This window comes from Ruditapes philippinarum, unplaced genomic scaffold (assembly GCF_026571515.1).
Source record: "Ruditapes philippinarum isolate M1 unplaced genomic scaffold, ASM2657151v2 ctg112_1_1_1_1, whole genome shotgun sequence".
Taxonomy (NCBI): domain Eukaryota; kingdom Metazoa; phylum Mollusca; class Bivalvia; order Venerida; family Veneridae; genus Ruditapes; species Ruditapes philippinarum.
The window spans coordinates 146,515-161,693 of record NW_026854897.1 but is presented as its reverse complement, the minus strand read 5'-3'; the positions used below and the strand labels follow the sequence as shown (position 1 = coordinate 161,693).

The 15,179-nt window shown below is 32.1% G+C and overlaps 3 protein-coding genes across 3 annotated transcripts; 1 reads left to right on the top strand and 2 right to left on the bottom strand.

Annotated features, from left to right (window-relative positions):
- Window positions 1-3,977: 3,977 nt before the first annotated feature.
- Window positions 3,978-7,829, bottom strand: LOC132741454 (uncharacterized). Its single transcript, XM_060729617.1, has 2 exons — window positions 6,771-7,829; window positions 3,978-6,484 (listed from the first exon to the last, which is right to left on the bottom strand). Exons 1-2 carry the CDS (start codon window positions 6,858-6,860, stop codon window positions 5,372-5,374), a joined length of 1,203 nt encoding a protein of 400 aa, XP_060585600.1. The 5' UTR covers window positions 6,861-7,829; the 3' UTR covers window positions 3,978-5,371.
- Window positions 7,830-10,262: 2,433 nt separating this feature from the next.
- LOC132741455 (ubiquitin-like-conjugating enzyme ATG10) lies at window positions 10,263-11,304 on the bottom strand. Its single transcript, XM_060729618.1, has one exon. It carries the CDS (start codon window positions 11,203-11,205, stop codon window positions 10,594-10,596), a length of 612 nt encoding a protein of 203 aa, XP_060585601.1. The 5' UTR covers window positions 11,206-11,304; the 3' UTR covers window positions 10,263-10,593.
- A 41-nt stretch (window positions 11,305-11,345) lies between these two features.
- LOC132741456 (AP-2 complex subunit sigma) lies at window positions 11,346-14,856 on the top strand. Its single transcript, XM_060729620.1, has 4 exons — window positions 11,346-11,496; window positions 12,086-12,235; window positions 12,786-12,959; window positions 13,294-14,856. Exons 1-4 carry the CDS (start codon window positions 11,452-11,454, stop codon window positions 13,393-13,395), a joined length of 471 nt encoding a protein of 156 aa, XP_060585603.1. The 5' UTR covers window positions 11,346-11,451; the 3' UTR covers window positions 13,396-14,856.
- Window positions 14,857-15,179: the final 323 nt, after the last annotated feature.

Below are 15,179 nucleotides of genomic sequence, written 5' to 3'. Positions count from 1 at the left end.
ATTATGTCAGATGTCTTCCCATATACATGTAGATTCAACTCCTTTTTATCATAATAAACAAAATTCATCGACTTTTATCAACCTCTGTTTTTCTTCTATAGCAAATAATTAAAAAAAACTCATATTCCAAGTGAAAAATGAAAAAGTGCTATTTGTAGCAAAGCGTTTAAAAAAAAAAATCTTAATCATATAAGCCGAGTTCATAACCACTGTAAGGTGTCGTAATTATTGGTTTATATGCCGAATTTATTTTAGTTCGATTGTGTAGGAAGCTATAAGCTTATAGACACACTTTCCAATCCGTTCCTGGAACCAGTACTGAGCAATGAGTGTAAAGTTTCTTGCTCAAGGAAACAACGACTTGCCCCTAACGGGGTTTGAACCCATGTCGTAATTATTCGATGCAAAGATCGGATCATTTAAGGCTGTGCACATCCAGACCGTCAATATTTAGACAATGGGAAGAAGTACAATAACTCTCTGTCTTTATAAAGGAAAGTACTTTGTACGTACTTTATTCACCCAAAGTAAACTTAAAGCAATTGAAATGTATGCTATATCCCCCCCCCAAAAAAAAAGAACAACAACAAAAACAAAACAAAAACAAACACAAAAAAAACACCATAAAAAACACACTTTTATATCAACAAAAAAAACAACAACAAAAAACACAACAAAACAAGTATTGGCTATTTATATAAGGGCAGTTTTGTCAGATCAAAACTATTATGATAGTGATATTGAATTTATTCTCTCTTTCCAAAATCAATGAATGAATACATCTTTTTGTCAGTGGTGGCGCGATAGCTCAGTTGGTTAAACCATTGATTATCACGGGACCTGAGGTCCCGGGTTCGATCCTGGGTTTCATCCTTGGGATTTTTCAGAGACACTTTCAGTGTTTCCCACCTACCTAGAGGTGTACTGGTAAGAAATCCAGGTAATCCTCTCATGTATCAGTGCTATACACTGGGCATGTAAAAGAACCAAGGGGTCTATTCAATAAGAGCTAGGGACTGGTTCCCGGATTCCCTTGTATCTTATAGCTGTCTCTTAAATGTAAACAATGTATACCTGCTTAGAGTGCTCGTAATCGATCTTAAAGCCGTATGATGTGGAAGAAGTAGAAGTAGAAATTCTGTCATAACGACCAATTAACAATTAATGGAGTTTTCCCTGATTAGTCAGATAAATTTTAATAAGTTAAATATTAAAGATACATACATCTAGGGAGTAGGCTTATCATGGAAAAAGAGCAAGTGAATAAATGCACTAGTTCTACGACTAGTTAAGCGTCGAATCTTTGTTTATTTGCCTAAATGAATACATCTTTTTGCCAGTGTAAAATATTATGCACTTTTCTAGAAAATCAATAGATACTTAAACAAAATATAATTTAAATTACCTTCCATGATGTATACATATCTGCTGCGTGTCGTTGGCGCCAACGAAACTTTGCTCCTCGTTTCTATGTGACGTCATAAACATAAGATTTCTAAAATTAAATCGTTTTTCATTGGACATTATTAGTCACGAAAATAACTTATTGCCATGCAGATTCTGGCCGGTCACCTTTAACCCTTTCGCTGCCAGAGGGTTACTTATTTATTGATCATCTATTTGCCTGAAGGTTTTCTAAGAAATTACTATATTATTAATTAATATAATTTTTTTTTATTATTATTTGTTATTAGTAATATAATAATTATATATGTTTCCAAATCTGCTAGTATAATAATAATTAGTGTCGATGGTATAATTATCTATATATTTATTATGATCATTATTATTATATTTATTATTATTATTATTATTATTATTATTATAGAAACGCCAAAAGCCGTCCATATGGCAAATACGCCGAAAATAAAAGGGACGGCATATGCCGTCCCTATGGCAGTGAAAGGGTTAATGGAAAACGCAAGTTCCTTTTATAAATAAAACCGTATGAGCGCTATTCTATGATCGTTTTACATGATAGTCTACGTATACAATCATGTTAGATCTACATCTAAAACTTTTAAAATTGAAACTAGAGTTGATTTCTATATTCAAACTTACATTATTAATTGCTATGCAAAAAGTAGGCTTCGCGGCCCCTAGCAAACTATAACGTATGCCGGGGAAAAAACCTAAGCTCATAAGAGTAGGCTACATAGCTGATCCAGTGAATAAAGAATGTCTGCGTGTTGATGCATATCGTTAAAACATTACTTTGACGTAACTAAAATTACAATAAATTAAGAGGGAAAAGTAGATCTATCTTTTATTTTCAGATTTGAAAAATGTTGGACGAGGAAACTTTCGCAATTTAACACATATAATGTTCTAATGTCTCTCCTAACATTCTATATATCATTACAGATTATTTATTAAGCATGGCATTCAAGAAAAAAAATGTGCATGCTTTGTGGCATGGCATTTTATATAAAATGCTTTTTTTTGCAGTAGGGAATTTAAACTGTCTGTCAGAACGAATATGGACTATTTGTAAACGAATGTATTTCATTTTTGAGCCATATTCAAAGAAGTCTGATAAAAGTTCAAAAAACATTGGCATCATAAAATTATCACGTCATTTATTACGTCATAAGTAAAAATGTGTGCTGGTGCAGTATATTTGTAGATCTAATTACAAATTGGCGCCGTGTGAAAAGCCCATGTTACATTTTTTTTACAACAGCTAGATTTGTCTGTAGATTTGTGTAGATCTTAATGGTCTTTTTAGTAAGTAATTTTTAATTTTCCATTAGATTGTTGCCAGCTCTAGATCTAGATCTATATCTACTAGAAAATTAAAAAAAAAGAGCTCAGATATTGGATAGAGTGGTAAATATTTTGTCGTTTAGGCTTTAGGATTCTGTTTCGCCTTATTCTATTGTGCATCAGCTTTTTTGTGATGTGTCACTGTGGAGGCCTTTTTAAATGACAATCAGAGATGTTTTATTTTCGATTCTAAATGGTCGTTCAGCATGACATTGTTAATGTATTGGTGATATTTTACCTTAATTCTATTTGATGGTTCCAGTATTTCTACTTTAATACGGTACAGCACTGTATCTATAGATCTAATCACCATTAGGACACCTTGCTTTACTATTAATTCTGTCTTACAACGGCTTGTCTAGATCGATATGGACTTTTAAGCCGGTGCTAGGGGGGCATGGTAGGTAGCTTGCAATCACCGATACCGTCCATGAACAGGCTCTCAATACCGAACCTGCAACATTTTCAATTTTGTCGTGATGGGGTTTCGTTAGGGATTCTGTTTTTTCTCAATTTCTATTTTAAATTCCATTTTAGTTTCCTCTAATTGTTTTTTCGTCTAGGGCACAAGTATTTATTTTCATTTGAGACACTGTTTTTTTTTTATGAAATGGCACGTACGTGTAATAATATAGAATGTTCTATTTTAACCGCCGCTGCGGATGTTTCTGAAAATAACGCCATTTTATTATTATGCTGTTCAGCTTCAGCCGGTGCTAGGGGGTGTGGGCGATAGCTTGCACCCCATGAACAAGATAGATCAAACCAAGCCTGAAACATTTTCAGTTTTACCGTATTGGGTTAATTTCTTATTTATTTTAGAAGTAAGGAATGCAGATTACTTGACAATACAGAGGTCTTATTTAACATATATAGATCTAGAAGTGGATTTGTCTAGCAATGCAACGGATTTCGTGATTTCCAAAACAACTCTTCATGAAACAGCTTAAGCGCTGCCTCCCTAGCTAACTTTTAAAACTAACCCTGATCTGGTGACATAGACATTTAGTTAAATCAACTGTGAATCTTATTTGAATTTGAAATAGATATCGATCGTTTTATAACAAAATAAAAGGTACAATCTTATTCCAGATCTAATTTTATTTTCCATATTTTATATTTCAGTCTTTGCAGAATGGTTCCAAATTCGAGATCATCTATTAATAAGGCCTATCTAATACACATGGGAAATATATATTCATGTAAGTGAATTCATGTTTTCAAAAAGAAACACAATGCCTTTTATCAGCAAAAACAATTCTGACTACATGCATAATAACTAACATTCTCTCAGCATGGTCTCAAGATATTAAGATGCGAAATAGCTACATGTCCAGAGCTGGACTCGTCCTCAAATACCACCGACAGTCGTTTTCGCCCAGCACTGATGGGGAGAATAGGTAACAAAACATCCTTTCAGCGCCAAAAACAAAATACATGTATTTTTTTTAGCAGACATGCCTTTATCGTCGTTTAACTGTTTTCTCACTTGAAAGTAAGCGATGTTTGTCAATGAGCTGGCAGCTATTACTTGTACTCAGAAAACACCATAATACATAGGTCTAAGTATATAGCAGTCGACTGATCTCGTCTAATCATAAACAATAAAAGAGAAAAGGAAAATTGTAATTTAAGAATATTTTTTGTTTGTTTTGTGTGTAGTTGCTCACAAGCTTATAAAATTATGTCAAATGTTGTAACTAAGGCAAACTGCAATTTTGCTGTCCATAATATTTTCCCATTGTTTTTTGTAGTTTATTTTAGCTATTCATTTGAAAGGCAATATGGATTATAAATCAATAAGACTTTCTATCACTCCAAAACTTTGAGGCTTTGTGTCCAACAATATATTTCCAATCCGAGTTTTTTATGTGGTACTTGAGAAATTAATACACACTTAGCCTATACTTTATAGGTATATGACTTGGAAACAAAACAACCAAATATACATATACATGTTATGTATTGCATTTTAATGACACAATTACAAAATCCAGCTTGTATTTTGCAACTATTTTTTAAAGTAAAATGTTACGATACTTTTAATTAAGTTACAATATAAGATCTTAATCTTTTTTTTTATATTTTATTTACAATAAAAATACGAGTACATGTACATAATGAAAATAAACTGCAATAGCAGTCTATTCCAAAATAATTTGAGTTTTTACATCTCCGTCCATACTAGGCTTATTCACTCTACATGTAAAGAATGGAAGATCTATTGAAATCAATTCTAAAACAATACTGATTAACTTCTTCAGAACTGACACTGTAAAATACATATTATATATTGAACTTTTGTCCTGGTGAATAAAATATTATATTTGAAATATGAGTGACATACTCATTCAAGTGATGTTTCAATGCTGGTAAATTCAGATATGTTCAATGTTTCTGGCCATCATGTAAAGATAAATAGGGTTCTTACTCGTTATACAATCTGGCAGGACATTCTTATTTTAGACAGCCCATGTGTATGTTTTGAATTGTCTTCCTTATGAAAGTTGTATATATACTATACCAGATTCATTCAATTTGATCTATACTTAATTGCTTGCAAAATACAAACTTTTTTCTGATGCAAGTTAAATCAATAAATAATTTAAAACCTAAAATATGTTTTAACTCTAGACCATATTTTTCTTGGAATACTCCGTCTTATCTCCGCAACAGCGTCCATGCGGTCTTCTACGTGATCCTGATTGTCGTCTGTCTTCACACTACAACAGCAAAAGCGCTTGAAAAATCTGACAAATCCACAGTCATTCTCTTTAATATCTTTTTGTTGTTCAAATGCTGCACTGTAGTCGAGTTCTATGTTCCGAACGTTTACTGCCCTTGTGATCTTTCCAAAGCTATTTTCTGACACTTGACCCGGAAGTATATATTCTGGTTCCGGCGGATGTTCCGCTGCATGTCCGTTAGATGGAATGTCTTTTCGACATTCAGATACATTTGCATTTCTCTTAGACCCTAGAACTTCACTGACTTTTAAGATCAAATTATTATTTGGTTTAGTGTATATGAATGAACTGCTTATGGTATTTGTGGCAGTATTGTTTGGGATTTTTTCTTTCACTTCTTCGATATTAATAGGAGGTAACCGAATTGACTGCAATGGTTTAAAATCTTTTGGAAATGACTCTGCAGGCATATGCGGAATGCTGGTGGTATGAGATGAACTGAGATCATGTTTTAAAACTGATGGATTATTTTCTATTTTTGATGTTGAATTTCTGTTTTCTTTCAAAAGATCTTTAGATGAAATACCGTCAATTATTTGATCTATTTCATTTACAGCTACGTCAGACTTTTTAAAAACGCTATCATTCTCTTTCTGTTGTTTCGTAACTGGATGATCGGTTTTTTGTGTATCTGTGGTCAAATCAATGTCAACATTTGAACTGGTAACCCATTTTGCTACTGCGTCTATGTTAATAAGCCCATATTTATCAAATGCTTTAACACACGTATCCTTGCGTGTTTTGTTCCCTAAATTCTTACTTGTTCCTGGCTCATTAGTAATTTGAACTCTGTCATGTCGGCGCATTGCATTATCAATTCCAAACTGAACAGTACTAGGTCTGAACTCCACTTTACTAATCTGAGGTTTGATAGCGTCATCAATCTCGTGCAGAAGATCCTCGGCTGTCAACAAAATATCCTCACTTACTTTTCTTTCTTTATCGCTACGGTCTGTTTTCCTTCTATCTGTCTGAAAGTTTGGAATGCCATATTTAACTATTAATTAATTGTGTTACAAAAAATAATCAAAGTTTGAAAACAAGTGTTTTCAAAAAGTAAGCAATAAAACTTAATATCATATCATTAAGTATATATGATATCTTAATTTGGCTATGTGCATCTTTTTGAAAGAGAAAAGTAGTATTATTACATAAAGAAAAGTAAACAAGTGATTGATTTATTATAGTACTGTACAGTTATAAAGTTAAGAATGAAAGTATAGGGTAGGAAAAGCAATACGGTACAAACTGGGATACCTTTTTACTTGACCCTGATTCGACAACAGTGAAATCCTCTCCTGTACCTCCATTGCTATTTCTAGTAAGAGTTGTTTGGTTTTCTGGCATTTCAAAAAGAAGTAGTTTACTCTGTTGAATGATAAAAAAATATTATTTGTCAAGAGAACAACACGTAACGCAGCATGCCTCCGCCATATTCTTGCTAATTTACATGAATATTTATGCTAATTTTCATAAATTTTTTCAAGAATGTATTTTAAAATTAAAACATTGTAAAGTGAACTAAGAAAGTAATTTACACATTGCAAAGGGTACTTAATTAAAATCCACGAAAAATACCAAAAAGAGACCAAAAGGTGCAAAAATAGCCCATCCTGCGTTAGTCACGCAGTAGAAATATGGTGAAAAATACTGCTACATCAGTCATTAATCGCACAACCTTGTTCTCAAGTTTGATTTTCTTGAAATAGTGTGGCTCATCTGGAGAGGCAAGCAGCTTTAAAATTGTTTAATAAATTTTAATATTGTATTATGTCAGATGTCTTCCCATATACATGTAGATTCAACTCCTTTTTATCATAATAAACAAAAATTCATCGACTATTATCAACCTCAGTTTTTCTTCTATGGCAAATAATTAAAAAAAAACTCATATTCCAAGTGAAAAATGAAGAAGTGCTATTTGTAGCAAAGCGTTTACCCAAACAAAAACATCTTAATCATATAAGCCGAGTTCATAACCACTGTAAGGTATCGTAATTATTTGTTTATATGCCGAATTTATTTTAGTTCGATTGTGTAGGAAGCTATAAGCTTATAGACACACTTTACAATCCGTTCCTGGAACCAGTACTGAGCAATGAGTGTAAAGTTTCTTGCTCAAGGAAACAACGACTTGCCCCTAACGGGGTTTGAACCCATGTCGTAATTATTCAATGCAAAGATCGGATCATTAAAGGCTTTGCACATCCAGACCGTCAATATTTAGACAATGGGAAGAAGTACCATAACTCTCTGTCTTTATAAAGGAAAGTACTTTGTACGTACTTTATTCACCCAAAGTAAACTTAAAGCAATTGAAATGTATGCTATACCCCCCCCCAAAAAAAAAAGAACAACAACAAAAACAAACAAAAAAGTGCTATACACTGGGCATGCAAAAGAACCAAGGGGTCTATTCAATAAGAGCTAGGGACTGGTTCCCGGATTCCCTTGTATCTTATAGCTGTCTCTTAAATGTATACAATGTATACCTGCTTAGAGTGCTCGTAATCGATCTTAAAGCAGTATGATGTAGAAGAAGTAGAAGTAGAAATTCTGTCAAAACGACCAATTAACAATTAATGGAGTTTTCGCTGATTAGTCAGATAAAATTTAATAAGTTAAATATTAAAGATACATACATCTAGGGAGTAGGCTTACCATGGAAAAAGAGCAAGTGAATAAATGCACTAGTTCTACGACTAGTTAAGCGTCATTTGCCTAAATGAATACATCTTTTTGCCAGTGTAAAATATTATGCACATTTCTAGAAAATCTATAGATACTTAAACAAAATATAATTTAAATTACCTTCCATGATGTATACATATCTGCTGAATGTCGTTGGCGCCAACGAAACTTTGCTCCTCGTTTCTATGTGACGTCATAAACATAAGATTTCTAAAATTAAATCGTTTTTCATTGGACATTATTAGTCACGTAAATAACTTATTGCCATACAGATTCTGGCCGGTCACCTTTAACCCTTTCGCTGCCAGAGGGTTATTTATTTATTGATCATCTATTAGCCTGAAGCTTTTCTAAGAAATTACTATATTATTAATTAATATAATTATTATTTTTTGTTATTATTATTTGTTATTAGTGATATAATCATTATATATGTTTCCAAATCTGCTAGTATAATAATAATTAGTGTCGATGGTATAATTATCTATATATTTATTATGATTATTATTATAATTATTATTATTATTATAATTATTATTATAGAAACGGCAAAAGCCGTCCATATGGCAAATACGCCGAAAATAAAAGGGACGGCATATGCCGTCCCTATGGCAAGGAAAACGCAAGTTCCTTTTATAAATAAAACCGTCTGAGCGCTATTTTATGATCGTTTTACATGATAGTCTACGTATACAATCATGTTAGATCTACATCTAAAACTTTTAAAATTGAAACTAGAGTTGATTTCTATATTCAAACTTACATTAATAATTGCTATGCAAAAAGTGGGCTTCGAGGCCACTAGCAAACTTTAACGTATGTCGGGGAAAAAACCTCGGACCGCAATACCTTAAACAATTGAACTAGAGTGTTCAAACTTCCACAGAGTGATTTGGGCTTTGGTTGCATTTGCCGGCTAAATGGCCAATGGTGTTAGACAAATTCACACCATTGCTTTACATTATCTGTCACTTTTGTCATATTTAATATGTTATGTACAGTATATGCACCAGCCGATTGTAATCCTAGTTCCTCCACGAAAAGCGGAGAGTGCGATTTTTGGATAACCATGCAACCCCGGTAAAAGTGCCGCTCTGCGGGAACAGTATGATTAATTCCCGCGAAAATAACCACAACTTGGACATATCCAGTGTTTGGACAACCCACCCATATCTGCCCCTGGACCCCTGCTACAACCCTGAAAAAAATTCAACACTCTAAGGCTTACTATAAGAAACTAAATACAAAACCACTGATAAAATTATATAAAAAAAATTCCACTATTAAAATTATAGTTATAGACTGTAACTATAATTTTGATTGTGGAATTATTTTTTTTTATAATGTTATCGGTGGTTTTGTATTTGGTATCTTATAGTAAGCCTATGAGTGTTGAATTGTTTTTTTTTTTCAGGGTTGTAGCAGGGGTCCAGGGGCAGATAGGGTGGGATGTCCAAACACTGATACTGCCACATGTAAACATATCCACTGTTATTCTTTGGCGGCAAAACCATTGCATTTACCCGGCTGTGCGGGACCGTGTAAAAGCTACAGGTCGCCTTGGACTGGGACCGACAGTCCCAACATTACAATTGACTGTAGCATTATAATATGTTTGGTTGGTTGGTTGATTTTACGCCGATTTCAACAAATGCTTTTGGTAATAACTCGACTGTCGGTCACCTATATAACAAACTTTCCTAGACTAACCATTATTTACCAATTTCTTAGCAAATGACCGACTACTTGTCACACATTATTTTCTTGATCAGTGGTGAGAGTAAATGGCCATTACACGTAATGTCCGAGATCAACTTTAAAGGAGAAATCACGCCTTGTCGAGCATCAAACCAGCGACCTTTGGACGATCTAACTTTGATACCATCATATTGAGCTATCTAGGCGGATGCCTTATATAACATGTACAAGAGAATTGCAATCATTTTGAAAGTTAGATCTTTAAAGAAGGCAAGGTGTAGTTTTAAGATTTGTTTAAGTGTCGATTGGAATCGTATTAACCATTTGGTCAATGAGACAATTTTAATGAAACAAGCTAGATATATGTAAACTTTTCGTTAACAAATTTATTTTTCAACTGGCTTGAAAATGAATCTATGGGCAAATATGTTTGGTGTATAATTGTGTAACGTTACAAATAACAAATTTGTGTGCATATAATTACTAGAAAAAATATGTAAACCCTTTTTTCTAGTGATGTATGGTCTATATAAAATTGTTAAGTGTTAATAATTAAGTCTGTTGAAGTTTGAAGATCTGTCAGTAATTATCTTGAAGCATCACTTTAATTCCGATAATTATTTAATTTCTATATACATACTGCTACATTAATACTTAGAACTGCACAGAAAATAAATGAAAATTTTACAACTCATGCATATTCAAATGGCATATTAAGGAGAACTACTGGTCCAACAGAACTTAACCACGAAATCAAATAATTGCTTGTGTCGTCTCTGGGTGATTTATCTAACGATGACACAGCAGACATAAGTTTATCAGTGTGACATGGATGTAATTGATAAAATGGCCTTCCTAAATAAGGATGTTCCGTTTGTGTCAGGAAGGTCCACTTGTCCTCTTCTAACCTCTCCCGGTAATACATCGGAACTAGTTCCCAAACCTTGGCCAATGACACAAGACTTCCATTGGAATTATATACATTAAAATAAAGAACAGGTACCGAATAACTTTCACTATAAAGCACGTGGTATTCAAAAGTCAGCACTTGCTTATTGCTACTTTCACACACTGGAGAGTCGTCAGTCTCGTCTGATTCCATTTCGTTGCATATCCCATGTAGGTCTTTACTTTTTTCACTGTCATTTTTAAGACTACAAATTTGTACAATTTTCTTCACAATATACGTACTACCGTTGAAATTTGACAGCTCCCATGTGTCTGATAAAGTCTTCGATCGCCTGTATAAGTCTTCCATGCAAGACTTGCACTCCTCTTTGTTTAATAATCCTGTTTTCATCATTTTTGGCTGCCAACTTATTTCCTTTGTACACTACTTTCACTTTAAATGTTTGATTTCCGGTTTCAGTTTTGTCATCACAAATAAATTTATTTCCGTATTTAATCTATACGTTAATTGATTATTAGTGAAACTGGAAGAAAATTTTAGTAGATATTTTATTTAAACACTGCTTTGGTCCAATAATTTCATTTAATCTAAGTTTTGTTTCATGTAACGTGATATGGACGATAATACTCAAAAGATTTTATGCGTAAATATATTATTTGTGGGAGTGTTTCCGGTTTAAAAATGGTAAATTAACATTTTGTATTTTTATTGATCACAGTGTAATTTAACGTCTATCCGATAAAATAAAAGTATTGAATTGCATATAATTAATCAATACATAGTTTTGAATGTCTTTCATAGTCCTCATTGTCGTCAAAAAGTAAATTATTATTGTTCAGTTATTAATCTAAATGTAAATATAGTGGGTGGAGTATACACATTTGCTAGATGATAATTTATTGATATAACACAACGCTTTATTACATAATTTGAGTGCCTTTGCTAGATGATAATTTAATAATATAACACAACGCTTTATTACATAATTTGAGTGCATTCGTTAATATTATTTTGATGAGTGATATCATTTATTTGTCTCGCAATCATTTTCTTAATTCCAGATCTACAAAAATTATGAGACAGAGTCAAAATATTATAATGTGCCATGTAGCTAGATTCTGAAATATTTTTGTTCTGCGCTTCTAGATATTGCCCATTCACAAGATAGCACAATATCTTATCATGTAGCATAATTAAGTGGACTACAAAAATTATTTATACATCATATATTAACTTGAATTTTGTACTAACAATACATTTTTTTCCATTTTAGATTCGGTTCATACTTATTCAAAACAGGGCTGGGAAGACCCGGCTGGCCAAGTGGTACATGCATTTTGATGATGATGAAAAACAGAAATTAATTGAAGAGGTCCATGCAGTCGTTACTGTCAGAGATGCTAAACACACAAATTTTGTTGAGGTTCAACCTTTTCTATACATGTATCTTCAATATATAAATGATAATAAATAAAAAATAAATAGATACTTCAATTTATGTGTTAAATTGTGTGATTTTATTTAGTTGTTCAGTATTTAGGTGTAGTTTACTCAAAATTAGTAAGAAGTAAATCAGCATCCAGGGATTTTTTTTTGGCTTATTTTATAGGCGAAATTCGGTCATATTCCCAATTGAAAATAGTATATTATTTTCCCAATCCACAGGAAAAAATTCACAATTGAAAGTTACAAAATAAAAATATTGAATAACAAATTCTAAAATCTTTGAAAATAAGGGCTTTTAATGTTATAGTGCTTAAGTGTTTGAGGATGCTATCCTAGACAGTGATTCTTTGCATTTATCTAATCAATGCAAAATTTAAGTCAAGCATTGTTCCCCAATTTTAAACAAAACATCGCTTAAATTTCCAATTCCATGGGTATGGGTCATGTTCCCAAAATCCTGGAAAAAATCGCTGGCATGGAAAACTAATAAAATGCTCAACACAAGAGATAGTATATTTTTATTTCAGTTTCGTAACTTCAAGATAGTATACAGACGTTATGCTGGATTATATTTCTGTATATGTGTGGATGTCAGTGACAACAATCTAGCATATTTGGAAGCTATACACAACTTTGTAGAAGTCCTCAATGAATATTTCCATAATGTTTGTGAACTGGATCTAGTCTTCAACTTTTATAAGGTATGAATACAAGTTATTTTTTATACTGATACTTATTTTCTGTTCTCAATTTAACTTTATGTTAAGTCTTTTATACAGACAATAATATACATGATTCTTTCCATACAAAAGTTTGCTGCCTTTCATACATAATTCAGTCCAACATGTTAATGTAAATACATGTAGTGATAACATTGTGAATAGTGTTTTTAGTAATAAGTAAATTAGTGTATCTAATGATAAAGATACCATATGTTTGCATAAAAAACCTAGTCAGAACTTTGTATGAATCGGTCACATTCAGGAATTTGACTAATGTTTTTATTGAATTGATGTTGTCGTTGTATATTTGCAGGTATATAGTGTTGTAGATGAGATGTTTCTGGCTGGAGAAATCAGAGAGACTAGCCAAACAAAAGTTTTAAAGCAATTGTTGATGCTTTCTTCATTAGAATAGTGCTTACAAAAATCACCGGGATTCTTCATTCATCATTGAAAAGCTGCAATCTAAGTTCTCAGCAATCTAAGTTCTCATGATAAATTCTACAAGTTAGGAAAATCACTGACTGTAGTTTATGTATAACAGTGATTTTTGCTTAACATTTAACTTGCTGTATTTCTTACATGTCCTTCTATAAATTTGGTAAAGTCCATTCAGACTATTAGGGATTTCAGTATCTGAGTGCATGTACAAAAATTGAGCTAACAATAGTATAGAGCCTGGCCAGCCTGAACCAACTTGTAGGCTGGCCTGGCTCCATACTGGTTGGTATGGATAGCCATTTTCGTTTCAGCTGATTAAAGGATTCCAAATACTAGGTACAACCTGTCATGTTATGGCGTTTATTGAATATCTATTTTTAAGAGTGATTGCAATGATTGATGTTTTGTTGAAATTTGATTATCTCAAATTTAAATTATTTAAATTTTTGAAAGATTATAAAATAATCAGAAATGCATATTAAACATGGTCGCAGTATAATGAACAACTTATTTCAGATAAGAATATGTAAAAATTTTATTTTAACTTTTTGATTATTCTGATTGTTTATATTTTTTAAATTCAGATTTATAGGAAGTACAAAAACTATTCTGATAATTGCTGATATGTTTTAAATGTAACAAGATAGATGTCACAGTAGTTTTACAATGGTTGCAAATAAATATTTAGGTGGATTTTATGAATTTGGTCAAACTTAGATGATCTTGTATATCATATCTGAGTCTACAATAAAGTGAAAACTAAATTTAGATTACTTTACTTTTATGTAAAATGCAGTGAAAAATACTTGGGACTTTTACAAGTTTTCATACAATGTAAATGTCCTATACATGGAAACACATTTAATACTATGTTATAATCTGTTTTTGTATGTTTTATTGTGCAATTTCTTAGATACAATACATGGAACATATTGTAATTATCTGTAACCATGTCCATTGTCATTAATGGTCCATCTAATATAAGGATAGTACAGTAGAACTTGTGTAAAAAGGCCACTGATATTTCTCTTAATGAAGTGTTCTAACAATGGATGAACCTGAGAGAACTATTGAAATAAATTCACAGATAAACAACTTTCAAATTAAATGAACTCCGCATTTCATGAACGTTTTTCTTCGTATTTGAATAAATCTACATTCCAACACTTTTCAATTTCAAATAAATTTCGTTCATATCATGGCGTTCATAGTATTATATAATTGTATCTTTTTGTATGCATGTAAGTTTAGAATATACAATTTTGTTTGAATAACTGTGGTTATAGGAATCACTGTACCTTCTTGTAGTTCATGCATTTGTATGGAGAGAGAACTTTCACTTATTTTGTACATAAATATTGTAATATATATTAATTTTGAATAGATTATGTTATAGACATGTACTTAAATTGTGCAAATAAACAATAAATGTGCATGATTTGTTATCTTGTTTAACCCTCAGTCTGCTAGTGGCAGCTGAAACCATTCTTGCAACCAGTATAGACCAAGATCTACGGACACATCATTGCCTTCTAATCATAGTCCGCACTGTACTTGATTTAAAATTTTCCTAAATATGATGAATGGATTTTGTCTAGATGGACATGTTTATTAAGGATATTTAGCATGGCAAGGGTTCAAAATATGACTTTACTGTTTTTATCACCATATGTCTATTCCATTAATAAAGTAAAGGCTAGTGTTTTCTTGTTGGAATTATTGTATTAAGTTGGTGTAAATCTGAAGGTGTGCAGTCTC

Coding starts and splice junctions, on each gene's coding strand:
- LOC132741454 (XM_060729617.1), bottom strand. CDS start 6,860: ATGCCAGAAAACCAAACAACTCTTACTAGAAATAGCAATGGAGGTACA. Junction 6,485..6,770: donor AATCAGGGTCAAGTAAAAAG/GTATCCCAGTTT, acceptor CCAAACTTTCAG/ACAGATAGAAGGAAAACAGA.
- LOC132741455 (XM_060729618.1), bottom strand. CDS start 11,205: ATGATGAAAACAGGATTATTAAACAAAGAGGAGTGCAAGTCTTGCATG.
- LOC132741456 (XM_060729620.1), top strand. CDS start 11,452: ATGCGTAAATATATTATTTGTGGGAGTGTTTCCGGTTTAAAAATG. Junction 11,497..12,085: donor GTGTTTCCGGTTTAAAAATG/GTAAATTAACAT, acceptor TTTCCATTTTAG/ATTCGGTTCATACTTATTCA. Junction 12,960..13,293: donor TAGTCTTCAACTTTTATAAG/GTATGAATACAA, acceptor GTATATTTGCAG/GTATATAGTGTTGTAGATGA.